This window comes from Sceloporus occidentalis, unplaced genomic scaffold, assembly GCF_023333645.1.
Source record: "Sceloporus occidentalis isolate IW3139 unplaced genomic scaffold, rSceOcc1.0.p SCAF_178, whole genome shotgun sequence".
In the NCBI taxonomy this organism is placed as follows: Eukaryota; Metazoa; Chordata; class Lepidosauria; order Squamata; family Phrynosomatidae; genus Sceloporus; species Sceloporus occidentalis.
The window spans coordinates 1,651,245-1,675,919 of NW_028317158.1; the positions used below are offsets into that span (position 1 = coordinate 1,651,245).

At 38.3% G+C, this 24,675-nt stretch overlaps 1 protein-coding gene across 1 annotated transcript in view; it reads left to right on the forward strand.

Annotated features, from left to right (window-relative positions):
- LOC149278875 (sodium channel protein type 5 subunit alpha-like) overlaps window positions 1–19,277 on the forward strand; it is a 114,868-nt gene extending 95,591 nt beyond the window's left edge. The window contains exons 22-27 of the mRNA XM_089501675.1: window positions 8,827–9,102; window positions 10,510–10,566; window positions 14,071–14,208; window positions 16,362–16,466; window positions 16,860–17,130; window positions 18,049–19,277. Of these exons, the coding sequence (XP_089357801.1) occupies window positions 8,827–9,102; window positions 10,510–10,566; window positions 14,071–14,208; window positions 16,362–16,466; window positions 16,860–17,130; window positions 18,049–19,277 (2,076 nt within the window). The remainder of the gene's footprint in view (window positions 1–8,826; window positions 9,103–10,509; window positions 10,567–14,070; window positions 14,209–16,361; window positions 16,467–16,859; window positions 17,131–18,048) is intronic.
- Window positions 19,278–24,675: the final 5,398 nt, after the last annotated feature.

Sequence of the window (24,675 nt, forward strand, 5' to 3'; positions counted from 1 at the left end):
TTTTGCACGCATGCCAGCACTCTGATTTAATGTTTGCATGCACCTTTTTATGCTGTAATTAGACCGTTTCATAAGTAAATAGTTTGCATGCGTGTTCTTCTTTCTTACCTATCGTGCCGATCTTCACAATGCATGCCTTGGAAGTTTTCTAACTCATACGATGTTTTTGGAAGGGCTCTTTGTTTTGGGCGGTGTGGCTGCTCTGTGGGTCGATCCTTTCTTCACATATTGCATATATTATATTACAGTTATTAAGTGGCCTACAATAAGATGATAATGAGATTAGGCACAATTCTCTATTATGGTCTTGGGATAAGGATAGCAGGGGATACGGAGAAAGACGTGGCGGAGGGGAGGAGTGGGACAAGGTTCTGTATAGATGCATAGGGAGCAGCACAAGGGTCTTCAGGGGATCAGGACGGAGCATTAGACTTAAGAGGAGACTAGGACGGCGAACAAAGCTCCGCTGGCAATAAGGCTCCAACACAAGGTTCTCCGAGGGCGACCAAATGTTCTGCAGGAGTCGTGGAGGCAGAAGAAGGTTCTACAGGACTTAAGAGGTCACAACAAGGCTCTGCTCAAGGAAACGGAGCAGCCTGAGGTTCTGTAGGAGATAAGGATCAGAACATGGATCTACAGGGCATACAGGGAAAGAACAAGGAGAAGGCAGCCTAACGTGGCTCTGCAAGGGATAAGGAAGGAGAGCTGCAGGGAGAGTCTCTCAGTACAAAGGACTTTGAATGTAGCGATACATGGACATGTTGGTTGTGTTCTCCTTCTGCTTGGTGCGCAATTCTACTGAAGATTAAGTAAAAAACAGGCTTAGAATGCCTATGGGCCAGAAGCCCGATGACCCCGTATTAACTCCTTTTAAGCCCGAGTAACAAACCATGATTTCATTCTCTATTCTCCTTTCTGATATTATAGTCGAGGCCGTGGCAGGCTTTGCGGTCTCTCCTCTAGGATTTCAGCTCTCCGCGTCTAATCGCTTAGTTACAGTCTAACGGCAGCGGTATGGAATGGATACCCAGCCCTCTTCTAATTGGGTTAAACGCAGAACATACAGCAGTCCTGTCATTCCTACATCCGGTGGCTTTGCGGTGTCATGGCCTCCGATTACCGTAAATGTAAACAGAGTATCCCAAATGATTGTTTTATGTGAAATTAACTATATTATCCGTGACCTCTCCCCACATCTGTCTGAGGATGACTGGTATTGAGAATTCTACATTTAAAGGTAAAAAGTAACCCCATAATAAGTTATATAATAATAATATAATAATAATAATATCTAAAATATATAATTCTATATCATGTAATACACTAAATTAAGAATGAGAACATGTCTACGGCTGTATTATTAAGGAGCAAGAAAAAAAAAATTGGCAGGTGATCTTAGATGTAATGTAAGAAAGTTTTACTTTACCAAGAGGGTAGTAGATAAGCGGAACAGCCTCCCAGCAGAAGTGGTAGAGGGTAATACAGTGAGGGGATTTAAAAATGCATGGGATAGACATACGGCTCCTGAATCTAAGACGAGACCAACGACTGATTAAGGTTTGAGTCTTTGCAGCAGGAGAAATGGGCTGACCAGACGGGCCGATCTGCCAGCAAATTCTATGTCTCTATGTTTCTTTGTAACATTAAAAAAAGACAGCAAAACAATGGATCTCAAAAACATTCCAATGTGTATAGATTAAAATGGGCGATATATATATTTAATAAACACCCCCCGTTATGTGTATGACATGGGAGCAGCCTCCGTAACTTCCTGTTCTCAGGATCTACATGATTTTTCCTCCCCGTTAAGTTATCTAAGTTGCCGATTGTTCTTTATTGGTTCAGGAAGCCTTTGTAAGGGAGGGGATGGGAGATAATCAAAAGTGAATTAGATATGCTAGTTTTGCCACAAATAGCCACAAATTACCCGCATACTAGACCAACTATCTCCCTAACAATTACACTGATCGACCAATAAAAAAAGCTCAATACGTAGACGCTTGTAAGAAGTGAACTTAGATATCCTGAAAGCTGTTCCGGAGTCACCGGCCCTCAGAACATAACTTTACCCATTACTTTTAACCCCCGGCTTCCTATTCAGCCTCTTTTTGGGGGGCCCAATCGACTCCGCTGCCTTCTCGTCAGTTTAACCTTTTCGATGTACCGCTTAAAAAACGCGGGGAACGGAGTGCGTTGATTAGCCTGCTGACTAATGAGCCCTCGGCTAAGTACTCGCTAATAGCCTATTAATGCACTTGGATCAGCGCCTGATTCTTCCCCTGCAGTAAACAACAATTAACAATATTCGTAATTAGCTATTGTTTAGGGGGGAGGTTTGATTTTCTTGAATTCCCTTTCGGTTTCAGCATTTTCCTCCCGTTTCATTCGGATGATTCCACGTGGCCTGGTTTGAATAGATCTCGCATGCCGTGAGCTGTAGCCCTGTTTATGTCATGTAATGGTCGGGTTGGTAGAAATACAATAACGTTACTTCAAGGAACACACCGAATTTTATTTTATGTAGAATACACATTGGAGCATGAACTTCGTGGCATTTGGAGTATAAAGTTTATGTCGTAGAAGCTGAGATCGGTGGAAGGACCACGGAAAACTCCTGTCCTGAAGTTCTCTCTCTTTTTCCTCCCTCCGCCTTTATGAAGGCATCCTGAGCCAATCAACAACCACCAGCAACTTAAACGATGAACGATAACATAATAGGGAGCAAAAATCACGCAGGAAGGCTGCTTCCATAATATATACTTCAAGTGGGTTTCTAATACATACACTAACGTTCAAAGGTTTGGGGTAAATGTCCTCTTTTTGAAAGAAAAGCTCATTTAGTCTATTAAAATAGCATGAAATGGATCAGAATTCCAGCGCAGACGGGGTTAATGTTGTAAATCACTATTGTAGCTGGAAACGGCTGATTTTAATGAAATCTCTTCATAGCGTACAGAGACCCTTTATCACTTCCATCACTCCTGTGTTTCAATGGCCCTTTATCACTCCCATCACTCCTGTGTTTCAATGGCCCTTTATCACTCCCATCACTCCTGTGTTCCAACGGCCCTTTATCACTCCCATCACTCCTGTGTTCCAATGGCCCTTTATCACTCCCATCGCTCCTGTGTTCCAATGGCCCTTTATCACTCCTGTGTTCCAATGGCCCTTTATCACTCCCATCACTCCTGTGTTCCAATGGCACGTTGTGTTCTCTGATCCAAGTTTAAAAGGATAATTGATGGTTAGAAATACTTTTTTGTAATTATGTTACAGCCAGAAATGTCCTTGTTTTCCATGAAAACAGCTGAGTGACCCCAAACTTTTAAACAGCTGTCTATATGTGGCTTGTTTTAATCTCCCTTATATCATTTTAATGAGGGTACAGAAGTATTTACACCAATACCCGGTACTCCTGGCTCACCTCAGGTCTTACTCATACTGAGTGCTTTAAACAGATGCAAGTCGTAATGAGTTACTTTGTGTTCAGTTTAACCGACCTGACCCTTTTTTAGATGACAGATCTATTTTAATGACACCCGGTTACATAATAAACTAAATAAACTAATACATTAAAAATAAGGAACTTCATGTTTTTCTTCTACAAACTGATTAGCAACACGTCCAGTCCCAAGAACATTTTTTGGATTTAATTTACGAGACAAATGGACGCATAAAGTAGAGCGACCCCTCTTATCCGTGTATCGCACAGTTAAATAAGTCGTTAAGGCTTTTTTTATATCTATTGGTGGCCAGACAGTGGAGATGCCCCTACTTACCAGGGGTCCACTCAACTTTCACCTTAGAATACAAGGGGTGGCTCAGGTGGGCACCTTATAGATCACATATTAATATCATATCGTACTCTGCCATGGAAGGACTTCTTCAGGACCACCTCCTGATTTTAACTACAAAGCCTTCTTCCTCCCCTTCAGACGTAGTTAAGCCCCAGACGACCGGTTACTATTTCTGCTGTGAATATATTTCGCCAGGTGGAGAGTTGCTTAAATTTCCCAAGAGTAGATTTGAAGGATCTCCACTCTGACAGCGTGATAGCCGTTCCTAATTGTCCAGTCAAAACCAATTAATCTCAGCCGGCACCTGCCGCTTATGCCGTGCGTCTGGTTCCTCAAATCTAATGATTTCACTGATGCAAGATATCACCGTGTATTTTGTTTTCGGGCATATGTTGCATATCGTGTAGAGGAATCGGTACTTAATTGCAGGCTATATTGTCTGACTTGGGGAATAAACTGTCACCAAACCCAACACGAAGATGAAAAATGACACACCTGTGATCTCAGAGGGTTCGAGGACAACCAGAGCGCACTCCATTCCGAGTCAATCCACACGTTGCCATTTAAACATAACAAAAGGTAACATTGTAATTATAGTTTAGGATTAAATTAATTATTACGGTCCATTTTCATCTTTAAATAGGGTTTTCTGTTGTTTTTCCCCCCTACTTTGGTGACGTGAAGTCCTTGAGGTCCTCGTTGGCTGAGCTGTGGTCCTCAGCCAATAACATTTCAAAGAAACCCACAAAATGAGATCTTTTGCCATTGTTTAGACTCTAATGATGGTTCTAAAGGTAAATGGGGATGATGGAGATGTTTTTATACTGGATGACTATTATTTCAGTAAGGAAACCCATCCACTGGGTCTTAAATAATTAAAATAGGGGGTAAAGTTACACATCAGCTGACTACAAGCCGAGCGCACATTAGAAATAAGATGAGGAAGAAGCAGAAATGATTGATTACAGAGAGAGCAGTAAAGATAGAGAATTCTGTCAAGCATAATAAATGGCTTAAAAAAAGTAAAAATTATAAATTTATAAAAAAAATATAAATAATTGATCCTCAGAGATCTGATTTGAGAATACCTACATTAAAAAATACATTATAGTGTATTGTTGTTACATTTAATCTAAAAAAATATATATTGTTGAGGATGATGGGATTTATAGTCTATCAACAACAGGTATGCTGCAGGCTCTCGCTTCTGATTTCTAGATAATTAACGTTGAAACGAAGCAGTTTCTCGTGTTTTTAATTAGAGCACAATGAGCTAATTCATTTGCCATTAAAGTGTCTAAAGATTTGGCCTTTGCCTGGTCTCTGACTATTGTCGCTGGCAGCCGCGCTTGGCCCTGTCACCCTTAATTGAAGGGAATAAAAGCAGAGCCCGGGCTCTGGGTTTCTGAATGCACCGCGCTGCAGTACAAAAGTCTGTCTGTACTTTAAACCCTCAAAAAAACCACACGGTTTAGCAAAGTCAATTAAGAGCAAATTAATAAGCAGAATATCCAGTTTAAAGAGACTGTAAATTCTACCATCACCGAGAACCATTCATATATAAGCATATCTATCTATCTATCTATCTATCTATCTATCTATCTATCTATCTACTCTATCTATCTATCTATCTATCTATCTATCTATCTATCTATCTATCTATCTATCTATCTATCTATCTATCTATACAGTATATATATATATATACATCTATCTATCTACCCTATCTACTGTATCTGTCTATCTACCTATCTATCTATCTATCTATCTATCTATCTATCTATACAGTATATATATATATATATACATCTATCTATCGACCCTATCTACTGTATCTGTCTATCTATCTATCTATCTATCTATCTATCTATCTACCCTATCTACTGTATCTATCTATCTACTCTATCTATCTATCTATCTATCTATCTATACAGTATATATACATGTATCTATCTACCCTATCTACTGTATCTATCTATCTATCTATCTATCTATCTATCTATCTATCTATCTAGCTATCTATCTGTCTATTATCTATCTATCTATCTATCTATCTATCTATCTATCTATCTATACAGTATATATACATCTATCTATCTACCCTATCTACTGTATCTATCTATCTATCTATCTATCTATCTATCTATCTATCTGTCTATCTATCTATACAGTATATATATACTTCTATCTATCTACCCTATCTACTGTCTCTGTCTACCTATCTATCTATCTATCTATCTATCTATCTATCTATCTATCTATCTATCTATCTGTCTATCTATCTATACAGTATATATATACTTCTATCTATCTACCCTATCTACTCTATCTATCTATCTATCTATCTATCTATCTATCTATCTACCCTATGTACTGTATCTGTCTATCTATCTATCTATCTATCTATCTATCTATTCTCCCTATCTACTGTATCTATCTATCTATCTATCTATCTATCTACTCTATCTATCTATCTATTATCTATCTATCTATCCATACAGTATATATTCTATCTATCTATCTATCTATCTATCTATCTATCTATCTATCTATCTATCTATCTATCTATCTATCTATCTACCCTATCTACTGTATCTATCTATCTATCTATCTATCTATCTATCTATCTATCTATCTATCTATCTATCTACCCTATCTACTGTATCTATCTATCTATCTATCTATCTATCTATCTATCTATCTATCTATCTATCTATCTATCTATCTACCCTATCTATCTATCTATCTATCTATCTATCTATCTATCTATCTATCTATCTATCTATCTATCTATCTATCTAATTTAATATGCTTTGAATAAAAGTAGATCTGTTAGTTGCTCAACATAGACAAGCTTTAGGTTTTGCATTTGGAGCTAAAAAAAACCAGGGCAATTATTATATTAATGGTAATTTTTACTATATAGTACTGTGGAGTATCCTTCAGCCATCAGCAACAAACGGACTAACAAAAAAAAGCTATATCTATAAAAGAGGCCTTAAAATTGTTATTTTCCTCTTTCTTCATAAAAAGTTGACTTTATTAAGGAGTGAGATGTATACCAAACATCCTTGTTGTAATTTGTGCGTTCCAGTTGCTGCTCTGTCCTGTAGGAGCTCGTAATTGCTCTAGAATATAGAAATTTTATGCTTTGTATACCTCTAGCATTCTGAAAAGTTTCATCTTTCTACCCCTCTATGCTTAGTCTGTACCTTGCCTGATCTGCATGTTTGCGTCCCGCTCTGCCCATGTGCATGCGCGCCACTAACACCCGCCTTTAACTATTTTCCTCCCATTTATCTGTTGTATTTATCAGCTGGCATAAACGATTCTATTGTTGTTATCCCGGCACCGAAGCAGTTTTAACTTTCACAGTGAATCGTCCTTATTGTCGGTCATGGATACTTTTGCTAAGTGGGATTAGAAATCAGACTCACAAACTTCAGTCCCTTCCCCCAAATATCTCGGAGTCCTCCTGTAAAGGACCAGATGATATCCCATGAACAAGGAGCCCCTTCTTCTCGGTCATTAACATCAAACCACAATAACTAAATGCACTTTTAGGAACGATAGTCTTGTAATGATCGTATTCTCACCGGTTTGCTAAATACTTCTTAATTGTTATTTGGCGTATTTGCACTTAACATGTTCTTTGTGATTTTTTAATGAAATTTAGGACTTGAAATGATTATATATATATATATATATATATATATATAAATATAATATTTTATATATAAACATATATAAAATTAATATATATATATATATAATATAATATTTTATATATAAAAATATATAAAATAAATATATATATATATATATATATATATAAAATATATATTTAAATATTTTAACAGCGTTGTTTCCTTTTTCGGAAAAAAAGAATGTTTACCTATTTTTCTTTCTGCATATAACCCCCATGAAGGGCATGCATATGTCATGGTGACCGAAAGGAAAGCTTTAAAAAAAAAAATGCAAACAAAAATCTTAAATGTTACATCGTTGATACATCGAAGCCATAAAATACATGCGTATTTGATATTATTTCTATTGGTGTAACATGGACGGTATGTAAGTCCCATCGGCTTGAAGACGTCCATTGGTAAAAGTGGATGATGCCAATAAGAGAACGCGGCTTATCTCACATTGGCTGCACGGTGTTCTAATACAGAAGACTAACCTACAGATACAGAATCTTTCAATTTCACTTAGAAATTATTAAATTTGATCCACTATTCAACATCAATACCATGACCGATGCAGACCCTACTAATAGAATGCAATGCGGAATAAGAATCACCATCATAAACCCACAAGACGTCCTGGGATCTTCTATGCCGAGATTGTCGAAAGGGTCTCTGATTTCATTTTGAACGATCTCCAAAACCGTTGGTTAAAAATATAAGTTCCTATGATGGTGACTCTGTGAATGACTATGTATGGAATTAATTTATTGCTTGGGCTATTAAAGCCATAATTATCATCATTAAAATCTGCCGACGACTAAGTTATACCGGGGGCCCCGCACACTCTCGATAAAAACTTTACAAAGAGAGAATTTTCCCATTATTATTATTCATCAAAAAAAAACAAACCCTTAATTTCATTTTGTCTTCGGCAGATTTTCACTTTTTGTTATTTTTGGTTTTACAGCTAACATTGGATGTGTTAGACTAGAGTTATAATTTGTAATAAAATTATTTTGTGATGATGAAACTACGTTCTATGTGTTAGCTTGATTTTTACTGATATGTTTAAAAAAACAAAAATGTTAGCTGGGGTTTTTAATAGGAAAAAAAACCCTGTTTTAAGAACATTTGCAGTGATGTTCTAATCGTCACTACATATTTGCAACCAGTTCCAAAACCTAGACGGGGTTTTAAGCATGGTGGGGTATCATTTTTATTTTAAATCAAACATAATTGGTATTAAAATTAAGGAAAAATCAAGCTAATCTGAATCAATTTGTTAGTTTTTTTCCCCCCTATAAAATAATTCCATTTTTCTTCTGCTCCATTTGTCCAAGGTTGTAGTAAACGCCCTGATGGGGGCTATCCCGTCCATCATGAACGTCCTGCTGGTCTGTCTGATTTTCTGGCTCATTTTTAGCATCATGGGAGTGAATTTATTTGCCGGAAAGTTTGGCAAGTGCATTAACGCCACGACCAAGGAGCAATTGTCATACGAATTTGTTGAAAACAAAACTCAATGCGATGCCCTCGGTGACTCGGTGGCCTACTGGACAAAAGAGAAGGTCAACTTTGACAATGTTGGCGCGGGATACCTCGCATTACTACAAGTGGTACGTGTAGGACCCGTTATCCCATATAAATGGCCAAAAGTGTTCTTTGCGTCGTTTAAATTTCAAATGATTATTTAATGATGAATTATGATTGTAGTCATCTGCTACACCGTGTCTCGAGTTTACTGGACGGGCTTCCGTTTGTCGGCCATTATTATGGTCAGGATTCTAAAACTGGGTTTCCAATCACAAGAGCGTCCATCAATTTTTTTTGGGCGCTTCCAGCTTAAGCGCCGTATATATAACATATATATAATATATATAATATATATAATATAATACGATATAGCACAGGAGACATGGTATCGCCTTACCGAAGTCTATAGATCACTAGAACTGATCTGTAATCAACTAGAATCCCCACCTTTACTTATCAGGCCGTGGTTGGGATTTGGAACCCGGTTTAGAAACCTAATTCTGTTCACACAATGGGGGGGGGGGGGAGAAAAGTTTTGGAAATATATTTTTATTGAGATATTCTGGCTGTTTTGGGGGGATCTTTACATAATTTATAGCTTATTTGTTGTATAATTCATTCGCTTATTCGTTATGGAAAACAAACATTAAGGACGATGGTCAGGTCATGTGCAGAATGAGTCAAAACATCCTTAGATCCAAATAAAAAATGAGCAATTTTAAATTTTTTGTTTTGGCTTTTTGCGTCCGGCTCCTAAGCGGTCGAGGAATGCGCTGCGTTTCGTTGTAGCAGCGATCGGTTAGGGTTAGAGCTCTGCCAAGGCTGACATAGATTTTCAGTAATGTAATATGTACATAGACACGGTGCTAATTACTGCAATATGGAGACTTCAGACACGATGATGCTTTGCTGGCACCCCGTCAGCCATTTCTCCGGCGTTAAACTTCAGCATTGTTCTGTTTTTTCCCCCCCTTGGCGGAGAGACGCAGCTGTTTCTTTTTGAGTACAGGAATGGGAGGCATTGTAAAAACTTCTTCTTCTTTTTTTTTTTTTTAAAGCCATTTTTTATGCTGATTTAAAGATTTATGTAAGGGTCTTTTTATTACGAGATTCCCAGAGTCACGCCGGGTCTAAAATATACATACTCTTTTTGATATAGGATGGTAATATATTTCTCATTTGGAATATTAGCAATGGCCATAGCATGTCAAATTAGAGCGTTCGAGGCTTGTAATGTAAAGTTTGACTTCACAGAGAAGGTGGTAGATAAGTGGAACAGCCTCCCAGCAGAAGTGGTAGAGGGTAATACAGTGAGGGGATTTAAACATGCGCGGGATAGACATACGGCTCCTGAATTTAAGACGAGACCAACGACTGAGTCTTTACAGCAGGAAAAGCGGGCGACTAGACGGGGGCCGAATGGGGCCGATCTGCTGGCAGGTTCTATGTTTCTAATGCTTTGAGCTGATCACACGCTACTTTTTCTACAGGCGACATTTAAAGGATGGATGAATATCATGTATGCAGCGGTGGACTCGCGCGATAAGGTCAGTACAGGATTGGTTCATATCCGTTGTCAGCGATGGTGTCCATAGTCGATGGTGTTACTTTTCTTCGGGGCAACCGAAAGCTTATGCGACGACATCTGCATGCATCTGGCCCGATCACGTCACAACATTAATTATACATTATACAGGGCCAGCGCATTGCGGAGGAGAAGCTCGATGGGGTCGCATACTGGACACGCAGAGATCATTTGTGTTAAAGTTTGAATTAAGGGAACGATCCCAACCCATATTTCACGGCTATATATATATATATATATATATATATATATATATATATATATACACACACATATATATATAAATGCATATAGTATATAGTATATATATTTTGCACCAAAAACAACCTTCAGTCATCACAAAGTTCTCTGTTGGTCTTCCACTCTCGTTCTAACCCGGTGGTCTCTTTTCATTACAATATGTAATTTACTAATTCAATTGATTTGTGTATGTTCGGTTTTTCACTCCCTTTAACCCACACGTGATTTTTATTACACGGATTTCATTTCCAAACGATATATAACAATGGGCTCGATTGAGGTTTAGGCTCCATCGTAAAAATACATTTAATTACCCAGATTTAACTAATTATTTCGTTGCCCCATACACATTTCATACTTGGAGAATTACAGGAGGATTATTACTCGGAGGATTTATGATGTTTAGCTAAATTTTACTTTAAGAATTAAATCTAAAAAAAAAATAAAAAAAATAGTATTTTGTAGTAACAGAATGACATTCCACAATTTTGCTTTTTTACAATAAACAAATATTGTTATACTAAAAAAAAAAAAAGTCCAATTCTACATTTATGACTTAACAGAAGGGCTTTATTTGGGAGGTTTGTGGTTAATTAGACAATGGAAATAATATGATCCAAATGTCTAAAGTTGTATCGAAAGCCAAATTAAGACACATAGTCTTCCAAATCTCAGGCTTATTTTTATTTGAGGATAACGTTACCATTTGGGTCAAGGATAATATGTATCCAGAGTTCTTTGGGGGCCGCTTATTAATGATATGCGGTGGGCTGAGACTTCACAGGGAAGACTGTATAAAGTACAAGAGCTGAGCTGTAGATCTAGTATATCAGCCACCATTTATTCATTAGCTTTATCCTTCCTGAAGATCTAAATTTCAAGTTCTCAATGCCAACGTAAGGTTGGTCTTGCTGTGTGTCCAAAATAAATAATAGTAATAGAGTTTGCGGGCCAAACATTGATAGGCAAAGTGTCCATGCCAAAAGAGGAAAGATCAAAGGAAAGGAGAAAACGACAAGAATTGGGAAAGTGGGATGACGAGGCCAGTCAAATAAAATGTGGAGGGGTAATAACGATCAGATGGGAAATACACACAGGAGACAGGAGACAAGGTGGACATAGAGAGAAGGTCATAGGGAGCCAAATGGACGTTTCGGTGAAATGGTCATGGGGCAGAGGAGAGAAATAGGCATTGAGTGGAGGGTGAAAGACATAGGGGAGAGGAAGAGGGACTGGCATAAGGGAGAGAAATGGACACAGGGAAGAGAGAGAGAGAGAAGTTGATATAGGGAAGAAAGAGTGAAATTGGCATATGGAAGAAAAGGTGGACAAAGGAAAGAGAAATAGACATAGAGATTGATGTAGAGAAGAGGGAGAGATTGAACGTAGAGGAGAACGAGAAAGATGGAGATAGGGGAGAGGGAGAGAAATGGGCAGAGAGGAGTGAGAAAGCCATAGTGGGGAGAGATGCATGGAGCGGAGAGGGAGACAGACATAGAGAAGAGGGAGAAACAACAAAGGTCATGTCCCATAAAGCAATGGGATTTCAGGGGAAGCTAAAAGAGGTCAAAACTTAAGAGAGCGTCCCCACCTGGGTGAGCTGTGAGAGCGCAGTATGACTTGGTGATGCCTATAATTTGGCTGGGAGACCTTGGCAGTAGCCCTGGTTGCCTTGTGGTTAATCCCCCCCCCCATGCATTGCAAAAAATCACCCACCAGGTATAGGATTCTCAGTGCCGAGAAATTCAGAAACAAGAATCTCTGCGTCTTCTACTTTCACAAAGGGACAAATATGTCACATGTGAGGGAAAACACATTTTGTAAAATGAATAAATAAAAATACTTTAAAATTCTGATTTTGAATATGCCTTTAACGCTGGGTTCACAGGTAAGCAGGATTCCAGTTTAATTTATATATATTTTTTCTTTTTACTCTAACGAACAAACGAGCTCCCACTGTGCCTCATTAATTTTATGAAAACTTACCTGCGTTGAACCGTCGAGTTAATTGCTTAATGTAAATTATAATTTTCCTTCAGAAATGCAGACATTTAGTCATTTAAACAAATTGTTCTACAAAAAAAAAAAAACAACATTGGACGGAATTGCAACAAGCTGCGCTGGCGAAACCTCTTCCCGAGGGCATGGTGTGTTTAGACGGAGAGGGCATAACCTTTCTATTAAAAAGTGGAAAAAATCCTAAATCCAATGATTTTATATCTCCCTTGAGGCATAACAATGCAAGGAATTGCCTTGTGTAAATATGGGCACATAGTGCACATTCTGGCCTGGGCCAACTAGACAAATGGTGGCAGATATGGGGGCAGATATGGGGGCAACCCACATTAATGAGCCAGATCACCCTATTGGGTTTTAAGACTCCCTGGAGCTCCACTTACTGAATGGGCCAGTTGGGACGATGAAAGCGCAGCCATTGTTGCACCCTTCCCCCACGCTTCCTTCTGACAGAGAGCGCTGGGATGTTGTGCCATGTCCTGGCACCTAGAACAGAGGACCTCAGGGTATGGCTGGAAGAGCTTCCCGGGCTATGCTGTGGGGCATCTACCACCTAAAACACACTGCAGGATGGGTGTGAGGCGTTAAGAACAGGAACTCCCAACTACCTCTATGTAGTGTGGGGCAGTAGACCTGCGCATGAGTAGCGTAGACATCTTTCATGCTCCCTTACAGTCGTCCATCATATGATGTCATATTCTGTGCTAGAGCGGGCAACCCATGAGGATGGCAGGATAGACAGATCCATGTTATGTACCCACAGGGTCTTCTGAGCCACCCTACTAAACACTGGGGACTCTGGGCCACCGAGGATTTGGACACAGTCCTAACAGCATCCCATGTGACCTCTATATAGAGAAGCCAATGACTTTCCAGTCCTAAAACCAACTAGCGTCCCATTCCTTCTGCTTAAGCCACCAAGAAACCATTGACCATAAATCACAAGTCGGACCAACTCCGTGTACATTAAATCATAATAGAGACCCCCAATAATGTGAATAATTGGGAGAATTAAATATTAACCTCAAATAACCTCACTGTTCGTCGTATATAAAAACCTACAAAATCATTTTATTTATTTTTTTATATAAAAATGCAGAAGATACAATAGCATAGAAAGCCTTCTATTGTATGTATGTATAAAAATCATAGAAAGCACCATTATTTAACTCATTGTGTGTTATTTCTTCTTTTTTCTTTTTCCCTTTAGATTGAACTTCAGCCGATATATGAAATAAACAAGTATATGTACTTGTATTTTGTGATTTTTATCATCTTCGGCTCTTTCTTCACGCTGAACCTGTTTATCGGTGTAATCATTGACAATTTTAACCAACAAAAGAAGAAGATAAGTATCTGACCTATGGTATTGTTAGCTCAAGTATCAATCGGTCACTTTCTTGTATTATACCGTCTCAAAATACCTCCTCCTGGCTTTTTTTCACATGTAAGAAACGACAAAAATGCGTTCTTGTTATTTCTGTAAAGATCCGAGAAGCTGGGCTCACGTTAGCTTTATGTCTTCAAGACCTGGACCTTCTCGAACCTGCACTAACCCGATTGCTGCCGTTGGGCTTCTCTTAACACAGAACTTTTAGTTAGTGCCTTAACACTTAATTAGATTAATAAAAAAAATATTAAATTCCGCACATCTGAAAATGTATCGTCTTCGGAGTGCTGTAACTCAGGTCAGATATAGTTCCAGCGAGTCACCGCGGGTGGGAACGGACAGACAAATTGGATAATTTAACAAGCGACTGAGAAAAACGTGTATGAAATAACAGGCCTTTGAGTTCATTCGCTAAAAGCTAAATCTTTAGGAGAGTTGTTGTTTTAACTCCCTCTCTTCACTATTAATGATTTAACTATACATTATACAGGGCCAGCCATGCTCTTCCTGCTGTAGAATCACCCTGCAGCTGGACCTCCAGGGTGAAGATGATAATTGGAACCACAACTCTTCTGACCTCCTTCTCCTTAGTGAATAGGGTCGGCTAGACTTTATATATGGCTGAGGGTTGAGTTAAAATAATCCCACCCCTGCCAGGCATGTTAATAATGTAAGTAGTGGTGGGGGTATTTCATTCTTCACCTTCATACCCTCTACTATGTATACAGAATACCCTAGGCTAGCTCCAGTATGACGGTAGAGGCACCGATTGACGCATAAGCATGTCAGCCAATACAAAGGCTGACATTTACAGATGTCACAAAGCAACGTAGAAAAATATGGCGTCCAACGGTTTTGTCACAAAACACTAACTATGATGGCGTGCGGTCAAAGTCACAACAGAAAGAATCCGGCGTGTCGTCTGATGCTGTTTGTTGTATTTGTGGAGATTTAAATTCGCAGCCTGATTGTCAATACAAACTATGCATTTTTAGTTATGTAAAACACTACAATTATTTTTAATAGGTTTTGGGAAAAAAATGTGCATGTAGCATAGTAATTACCAGCATTCCGTCCTTTTTACAAAAGATAACAAAACCCCCCGGTTTAGCTGTGATCTGTGGACGGCTTATACGGCGAATGAATGAATATACGGTATCCATTTACTCGCGTTAGACATCAAATCCCGGATTTGCGCTGCTCCATCAGATAAGCGAGCCGTCCCTTTTCACGAAGTCGTGTTCTGGGCGATGTGACTCACTGGAATAAATTACCTAAATAGAAGCCATAGAGAAGGCAGGAATCAAATGTAATATTTCTGCCGGGGGGGGGGCTATCGCTACTTTATTACAAGAACATGTGCTTTTAAATAAGAAAACATCACGTAGAACATATACCACTCAATAACATCTCTATATGGAACGTTCTGAAAAAGCCGGCGGAACGCTAATTGAAACCGATACAGTATTAGTGTGCGTCGCCAATCTAATTTCCGCCAGTTGATCCAGTAATTTATATATAAACATGTCGCACCAGAATGAATCAACATCATTATCATCTGAGACGTTATCTATATATATAACATAAGCCCAGAACATACCTACTTAGTTTAACGTCTTATCGTTCGTCTTGTTTTGTTACCATCTTTCCGGAAAAAACAAATATGACACCAGTTTTTACTTCAATAGAATTAGTCTTAGTTAGTATTTTAGGTTGGGGGGAAAAAAAAGACTTTCAAATGTCTATTATTCTTTAATCTGCTGGATTTGCCTTATTGTATTTTTTTGTTGATTTTTAGAGCTTATACTCGAAAATAAAAAAAATATACAGGAAAATTCTATGTTACGAAATGTACAAACTTTTAATAGATTAAATGAATAGTCGACATGTTACTGTTGCAAAGTTTAGAAAGTGGTCATTAAGGCCAGAAACTCAAATATGTTATTGTGGAACCCATGGACAATGGCCGGTCCCTAAAACCATTGAAAACAATGCATTTTGCCATTAAGGGGTTAATTAGGTTGAAAGTAAGGATCCAGTGAATAATATAATTCCCAATCTGTTACTTTTGGTGAATATTCTTCCAATTAACGTTTTGTGTATCTGTTTACTTAGGGGGTCAGGACATCTTCATGACTGAGGAGCAAAAAAAATACTACAATGCCATGAAAAAACTGGGGTCAAAGAAACCGCAAAAGCCAATTCCCAGGCCCCACGTAAGACCCGAGCATTAATATTTATTATATATATATACGTACTGCGCTGTTAATATTGCGCAATACCAGTAGAACTAACGGCATAATGTTTCCCAGAGTTCTGCCAAGCCCAAAACGGAGAATTATCTACTGATTTTGTTAATTTTAATGTTATTCTCCCTTATTGTAATAGCCCTACATAACCTGATGACGTGATACATAATGTAATGGGAATTTTATATCACAACAAGAAAAGTAAGGTTATGACTTTGGGAAAAGGATTATTAGTGGATTTAATTTTAAAAGAAACAAAAAAATAATTTAGTATTTCGGAGATTTTCGTAAAGTAACAACTTTGTGTGACATTTTTTTTCCCCATGCTATTTCTGACATATATTTTTTATCATCTCACAGAACAAGTTTCAAGGTTTCGTCTTTGACGTGGTGACGAAACAAGCTTTCGACATCATCATCATGGTCCTTATCTGCCTGAACATGGTCACCATGATGGTGGAGACTGATGAGCAGAGCCAAGACATAGAGTCATTACTTTATAAGATCAATTTGGCGTTTGTGATTATTTTCTCTGGAGAATGCTGTCTTAAAATCCTGGCCCTCAGGTATTATTTCTTCACCATCGGATGGAATATTTTCGACTTTGTGGTTGTGATCCTTTCCATTGTGGGTAAGTGTCCAAAACAAACGATCATTAAAAACGTGAGCAAAATAAATATCTCCCTTCTAATCAAAATACTTTCATTCCTTTAAAAAGCTGTTGACACGTTTTTAATTATTGTAATGAAATTTAACAGGGATTTACATACGAGCTTGATTGTGACAAAACGTAGAAATTCTTAATAAACAGCCTTGCCTGGCGCGCATGTCGCTGTCTGTGTCCAATTAACATGCGCGCACATTAATAACGTCAGCACATGGTTTTCATTTTCCGTGGCAAATTAAACATATATCACCATATTGAGTATTGTGTCATTAACTGCATTGTTTGGCACACGGAATGCTTTACAACACAAATTTCACATCTGTGATACATTCAGAGCTTTGACATATTTGTGTATTAAAAGTATTAAAAATATAGAATTCATTCACTTACAGTTTGCAAAACAATGTGTTTTTTTCTGACCCCTTGCCAGTTGGTTAAAATGTAACAAATGGATGTATTATCCTTGGATTACATGAAATATATGTACTTAAAGCAACAGGGGGACTATATATATATTACGTATCATATATATATATATATATATATATTATATATATTATGTGTTATATATGTTTTATATATATGTATATATCTAATGTATTATATATTATAAATATATTATGTATTATATATATGTATTATATATTAGATATATAATAAATATTATATATTAGATATATAATATATTATATATATTAGATATATAATATGTTATATAATATATCATATCGATAATATATGATATATATATATATATATATATATATAATATACACACAGTGTATGTATAGTTTGACTCCACCCTTTTCCCTGTCGTTTTAATGAATTAGCATTTGCGCTTAGATTAGTTATACTAATTACCTATTTCTTTGCTTCTTCCAGGAATTGTACTTTCGGACATTATCGAAAAATATTTTGTGTCTCCAACTCTGTTCAGGGTAATCCGTTTAGCTCGAATCGGACGTGTACTCAGACTTATACGCGGAGCTAAGGGAATTAGAACCCTTTTGTTTGCCTTAATGATGTCACTTCCCGCTTTATTTAATATTGGCCTATTGCTATTTCTGGTCATGTTCATATACGCTATTTTCGGCATGGCTAACTTTGCCTACGTGAAGATGGAAGCTGGCATCGATGACATGTTCAACTTCCAGACTTTTGGAAACAGCATGATATGCCTTTTCCAGATTACAACGTCTGCTGGCTGGGACGGTCTTCTCAGCCCGATATTAAACAGCGGACCTCCAGACTGCGACCCACACTTTATCAACTCTGGAAGCCTTACTGTCGGAAACTGCGGGAACCCCTCCGTGGGAATTGTATTTTTTGTCAGCTACATAATCATATCCTTTCTCATTGTTGTAAATATGTACATTGCCATCATCCTTGAAAACTTTAGCGTTGCTACGGAGGAAAGCACGGAACCCTTAAGCGAAGACGACTTCGAGATGTTCTACGAAGTTTGGGAAAAATTTGACCCCGAAGCGACACAATTCATCAGTTACTCCCGCCTCTCGGAGTTCGCTGATTCCCTGGCGGAGCCTTTGCGCATACCAATACCAAATAAGATTAAACTCATCGCCATGGATCTTCCCATGGTCAGCGGGGACAGGATCCATTGCTTGGATATATTGTTTGCCTTCACCAAAAGGGTCCTTGGTGAATCCGGAGAGATGGATACGCTAAAAGCACAAATGGAAGAAAAATTCATGGCGGCCAACCCGTCCAAAATTTCCTATGAACCAATTACAACCACCCTAAGACGGAAACAAGAAGAGGTCTCCATCTGTGTGATTCAGAGGGCCTACAGGAGGCACCTGCTTCGCCGTTCCATGAAGCAGGCCTCATTCTTATACCGTCACAGGTCCTCTGATGGTAACATTATTGAAGAGGACGCCCCGGAAAAAGAGGGACTCATTGCGCTCATGATGAATGAGCATTACGGCCGCTCCCTCGATAAAACAGAATCTATATCTTCGACTTCCTTCCCACCGTCCTATGACAGCGTGACTAGAGACACGAGCGACAGCACGTTGTTAAAACGGGAAGACTCGACACAAAATGATGACTGTAAAATACGTGCAGATCCAGATAAAGAATCATTTGTATAATCAATGTTTTGTTTTTTTTCTTGTTTTTAAAAAAAAAAATAAAAAAAAATGCTTTCAGGTATTGTTTACAAAAAGACGTAAGTGCACAAAATGTTTGGACAGCCATTCTATGAAATGTAGTTGCGAATGACTTTTATTTTCTCTGAACTACTGGGAACCGAATGCTTTTACAACCGTCGAGCGCAGTCAACTTTAAGGTTTATATTTCTACATGGAAAAAAAACCTTAGTCAAAGAATTAATAAAACAGTGGTGTGATTATGAATTATACTTAATTGTAAAGAGTAACGCAGTGTATCTCGATACACAGAAAGATGCCTGACTGTATACATTCATTTATGGTCTTATATTATTAGTGTGTTTAGTTTAAAAAAAAAAAAAAAAAAAAGGGTAATATATGACCATTCTAAATTAATTCCAAATATCACAGGCTGCCGTAGCAAAATGTATACACTTACTGTATATGTCATGAATGGTCTTTCATAAATTTATATTTGATATTTTTTTTACATAAAATAAAAACAATGTTCTCTTTTTTTCCCATGATGGAGGGGTGGGGGGGGGGGCGGATCCATATTTAAAGATCTGCATTCTGAACAATCGGATGATGTAATAATAAAAAGAAAATGGAAAAAAATAAAAAAAAGAAACAATAACGAGTGACGAAGAATAAACAATGGAGAACTCTCGGATCTTGCTGCTGAAATTGTTATAAGATATTTGAACTGTTTATTACAAGCTGATATGTTATTGCTTGGCATGAATACAAATAAAGATTTCAAAAAGGGGATACCTAATGCGTGATAAATTCTAAGCAAGGGTCTCATCAAACATAACCGGCGGTGTATCTAGTTTTTGGGTTCCGTGTGTCCAAAATATTTTTGTCCCCACTAATGCTTATACTACCTTCCTGCCCCTGGGGGGGGGTATGTCTTGTAGCCACGATCCCTTGATGTCTAGCATAAGAACAGGAACTGTGCACCTTTCAGAAAAAACCCCCCTTTTTTTTTGCCCCTTCCCACCAAGTGCACAAAGGGTCTAGGTTGTAAGGTTGTAACATAACAGCCCGGTGCCATCACCTACAACATCTATGGTACTGGCGGCTATCACGAGGAGGGCAATCAAAGATGGTAAACGGTCCAGGTAACAAATGCATGGGTCTCCCGGGTCCAGCTTAGACCGCTAGGTAACCAGCTTCTACCACAGGGTAGGAAAATAAATGGTGGGCCAATCTGATCAGAACTGCTTTTGTATTTTGCGTTTCAAATATATTTAAAAAATCTAGAAGATTATTTAGGGCTAGACTATCCTGGAAACAAAAAATGCAGTACAATTATAGCTGTAAATGTTGGCTTTTAGGCAATTGCCATGGTAAGGAATGAGGAAATCTGCCACATGAGTCTCCATGATCACTCGCGTTCCCGCTGCTTCCAGATGCGGGGGGCCGCCTCGCTGGCGAGGATCTCATAACCAATCACAGCTGGTGTAACGTACCTGATATAACCAATCACAGCTGGTATAACATACGGTAGCCAGTGGCTGGAGTCCTCTCTACGTGGCTCAATCCCATGGCGAAGCAGAGAGACAGACCAAGAAGTGTTACAATGTATCAGTGAACAGGTTTTTACAGTGAATAAATGAAATGCGTTTGTGTATAAATGCAAAGTATTGGCATTATAATGCAGGGGATTACGTAGATTTTGGGTGTTTAATGTAGGGCGGGGAGAAAAAATATTAACAAAAATAAATGTTTTATTTATACTGAATGATGGGTGTATGTCTTGCATGTTCCTTTTTAAAAGTCAAAATATAATTTGTGTGCGTACACTAAGATGACAAAGCTTGCCAGAAGCTTTCGTCTCTATAGGTGCATATATATTAATATATATATATATATATATATATATATACAGTATATATTAGATCATAAGCATGTGTTCCGTAAACCACTCATAGCCTCCACTTTTTCTTAGTCATGTTTTATCCAGCAGAATGCATCCTCTCCTTTCTTTATTTTCTCCTTTCTCTCATTTCATTCCCTTTCTCCTTGTATCTTTTCATTCTTTCTTTCTTTACCGTATTTGCTCGATTATAAGACGACCCTGATTATAAGACGACCCCCCAAAATCTGAATATTAACTTAGGAAAAAAGAAAAAGCCTGAATATAAGACGACCCTAAAGGAAAAAAGTTTTACCAGTAAATGTTAATTCATGTAAACTATTTTTTTTAATAAAAGCTATGATTGAGAAAAATATTTTTTTTGTTTTTATTTCTTGTATTTTCCAGCCTGTCCCCCAGTTACGCACATCTGCCCCCAGGCTTGCCACACCAATATGGCACTGTGGCCCATGATATGCCTTTTAACCCTCTATATGCCACTGTGCCCCATGGTATGCCTTTTGACCCCCTATATGCCACTCTGCCTCCAGAAATGCCTTATACCCCTATATCCCATTCTGGCATTTAGGGGGTTAAAATGCATATTATGGGGCAGAGTGGCATATAGGGAGGTATAAGGCATTTCAGGAGGCAGAGTGGCATTAAGGGAGTTAAAAGGCATTGTATAGAGCACTCTGCCTCCAGAAATGCCTTATACCCCTATATGCCACTCTGGCATTTAGGGGGTTAAAAGGCATATTATGGGGCAGAGTGGCATATAGGGAGGTATAAGGCATTTCAGGAGGCAGAGTGCTCTATTAAATGCCCCCTTAACGCCACTCCAGAAATGCCCTATGCCCCCATTTAACTAACACACACACACACACTCTCTCCCCCCCCTCCCCTCCCCTCTCCTCTCCTCTCCTCTCCTCTCTCCTCTCTCCCCTCTCTCCCCTCTCAGCCCTCTCTTACCGGTGCTTCCAGCCGGGGCAGCGGGTTGACGTCGCCTTCTGCTGCAGCCGGAAGGAGGTGGAGTTGGCAGCGGGGGTTTGTATGCGTCCGTCGCGTATACTTTCCCCGGCTGTCAGAGATCAGAGATCTCTGACAGTCGGGGAAGGTCTACGCGACGGACGCAGACAACCCCCGCTGCTAGCCACACCTCCTTCCGGCTGCAGCGGACGTTGTCTACGCGGATCGCGTAGACGTCAACCCGCTGCCCCGGCAATACAGCAGGAAGCACCGGTAAGTGTGTATGATGGGGGGGGGGGGGTGAGACAGGAGGATCCAGGTCCCCTGCAGCGGTGCGGGGGATCTGGATCTTAGTCTCCTAATCAGACTCTATTTGAGGTCTGATTAGAAGACGACCCCGATTAGAAGACGAGGGGTATTTTTCAGAGCATTTGCTCTGAAAAAAACCTCGTCTTATAATCGAGCAAATACGGTATTTCAATCTCATCTTACTTTCCTTCCTTGCCTTTTCTCATTTCTTTAACTCATGTCTTTGTCTCTATTATCTTTCCTTTTCCACTTTTGTTCTTTATCTCCTTTCTTTCGTTCTCTTTTTCAGTCTCTTTCTTTCCTTTTCTCCTTCCTTCCTTTTCCAGCTTACATAGAAATCAGATCACTCATTTTTATAGTCCCCAAAGCAGAGACCGACTCTTCTATGAGGCAAACCACAACAAATGCATAGTATAATAAATGTAAGGGATTAACTCTTAGAAGGAGTCAGTGTAACATCTGTTATAATTTCTTTGCTCTTTGATTGACTTATTTTCTTAAAATACGGGATTTATTATCCGAGCTGACATTTGAGTGCAGACATCAGATGAGGGAAGTGGTCTCACAATCTGGAATGAAAGCTGCAATCAGACCGAGTATCATTATATTCTTTAGCAGATAACCACTTATATCGCATTATTCTCACCTACGGGAGATATCCATTTGAAGGCAGTGAGAAAATGAACGCGTTATGTCTCCACGCAGGTTTCATTGATGCGGTTTCAATAGGAATGAACATTTTAATGAAATGAAGTCGGTTTTTTTTTTAATCCATTTAGATTATGCATGTGAATTACTACTAGGACTAAAAGCAACCAAGAAATCCAAAATCAAAAATAAAGAAACATGGCTTTTTCCCCCCCGATGTTCTGTTAACCGGCGCTGAAGCTAGAACAAGTGCAATTTGGTAGACTTTTTTTGGCAAAAAAAAAAGTATTTTGGTAACTGTTGGCATTTTTCTTTTTGCTTTCAATCCTCTGATGCTTCGGAGGAACCGGCTTCAGCTCCCATGATGCTGCATGTTGTACAATTTAACCCCTTTAGGACAATGGGCGGTCCCTAAACCCATTGAAAACAATGCATTTTGACATTTGTCATTAAGGGGTTAATCAAAAAATGTTATTAACCAAGGATTATTTCAGTCTCTAGTGCATCTTATTAGGAGCATCGTGTAGAAAATGAATCCCATGGATAATCTCAGTCCAACCAATCATTCAGTATATTATTAGAATGTATATATATTAGATATATACATATATATATATATTAGAACATATTGCTTGAGGGTCATTATAGCTGGACTGATCCATCAAGAATCATCATTAAAAAAGAAGAGGAGCGTGGGCCGGCAGTGAGCTGGTTAAAATTCTAACTACTAATTTTGACCAATCTTTGCTCATTTGTCCCCTAAACCTATGACCCTTACAATACTAATTACACTGATAGGGAGAAGCCAAGCGGACCTCGCTTTAGGAGGAAGAACAGAGAGAATCACACAATATATTCTGTATTAAAAGAGAGAAAGGGCCAAAAAAAAAGTCACTAAACATTTCCTGCACTGAACAAAAAGAGGCTGTTTCAGTTTCTACGGCAACAAGCTATCAGGGTCTACTTTTATGTCACATGGCATTTAAGCATTCCCGGTTAAATTATAAATAAGCCATAAATTTGGGCATTCAGCAGTACCGGGAATGATGTTTCTAATGCATTTACTCCTAAACTGAGCAGAATAGGTGGAACAGCACCATTGGAGTGCATTGGAAACTTTTGACCTTTTTTGGGGTTTTTTTTGAAGTCGATAATTATTTAAATTAAACGTTTGCACTACAGGAACCAGAGCGCAAATTACAGCTTTAGTTTGCATCCTTGGCATTAATTTAATGTATTAAAATGTTTCATTTTAGTTTGTATTAAGTGGCAGTCAAAAAATGATTACGCTCTTTTGAACAAAGGAAAACAGCAGGTAAAATGAACATTTTATCGGATGATTATAAGGTGAATTGATTTGCAAATATATATAAAGTTTTGTACTCCTTTGATAAGGTTCAAAATATTTTAAATTCCATTGTATCAATATAATTTTTTTTTCTATAATAAGGGTAATAATAGAAATTATATGAAGTTATGTTCAGAGTTTTTGCTTTAAACAGATAAATCATTCTTAGAGTAGAGAACGTCTCATAAAATCCACACAAAGCCATTTGTTTTATTGAGCATCGCCTCCTAATGCACAATTATTAG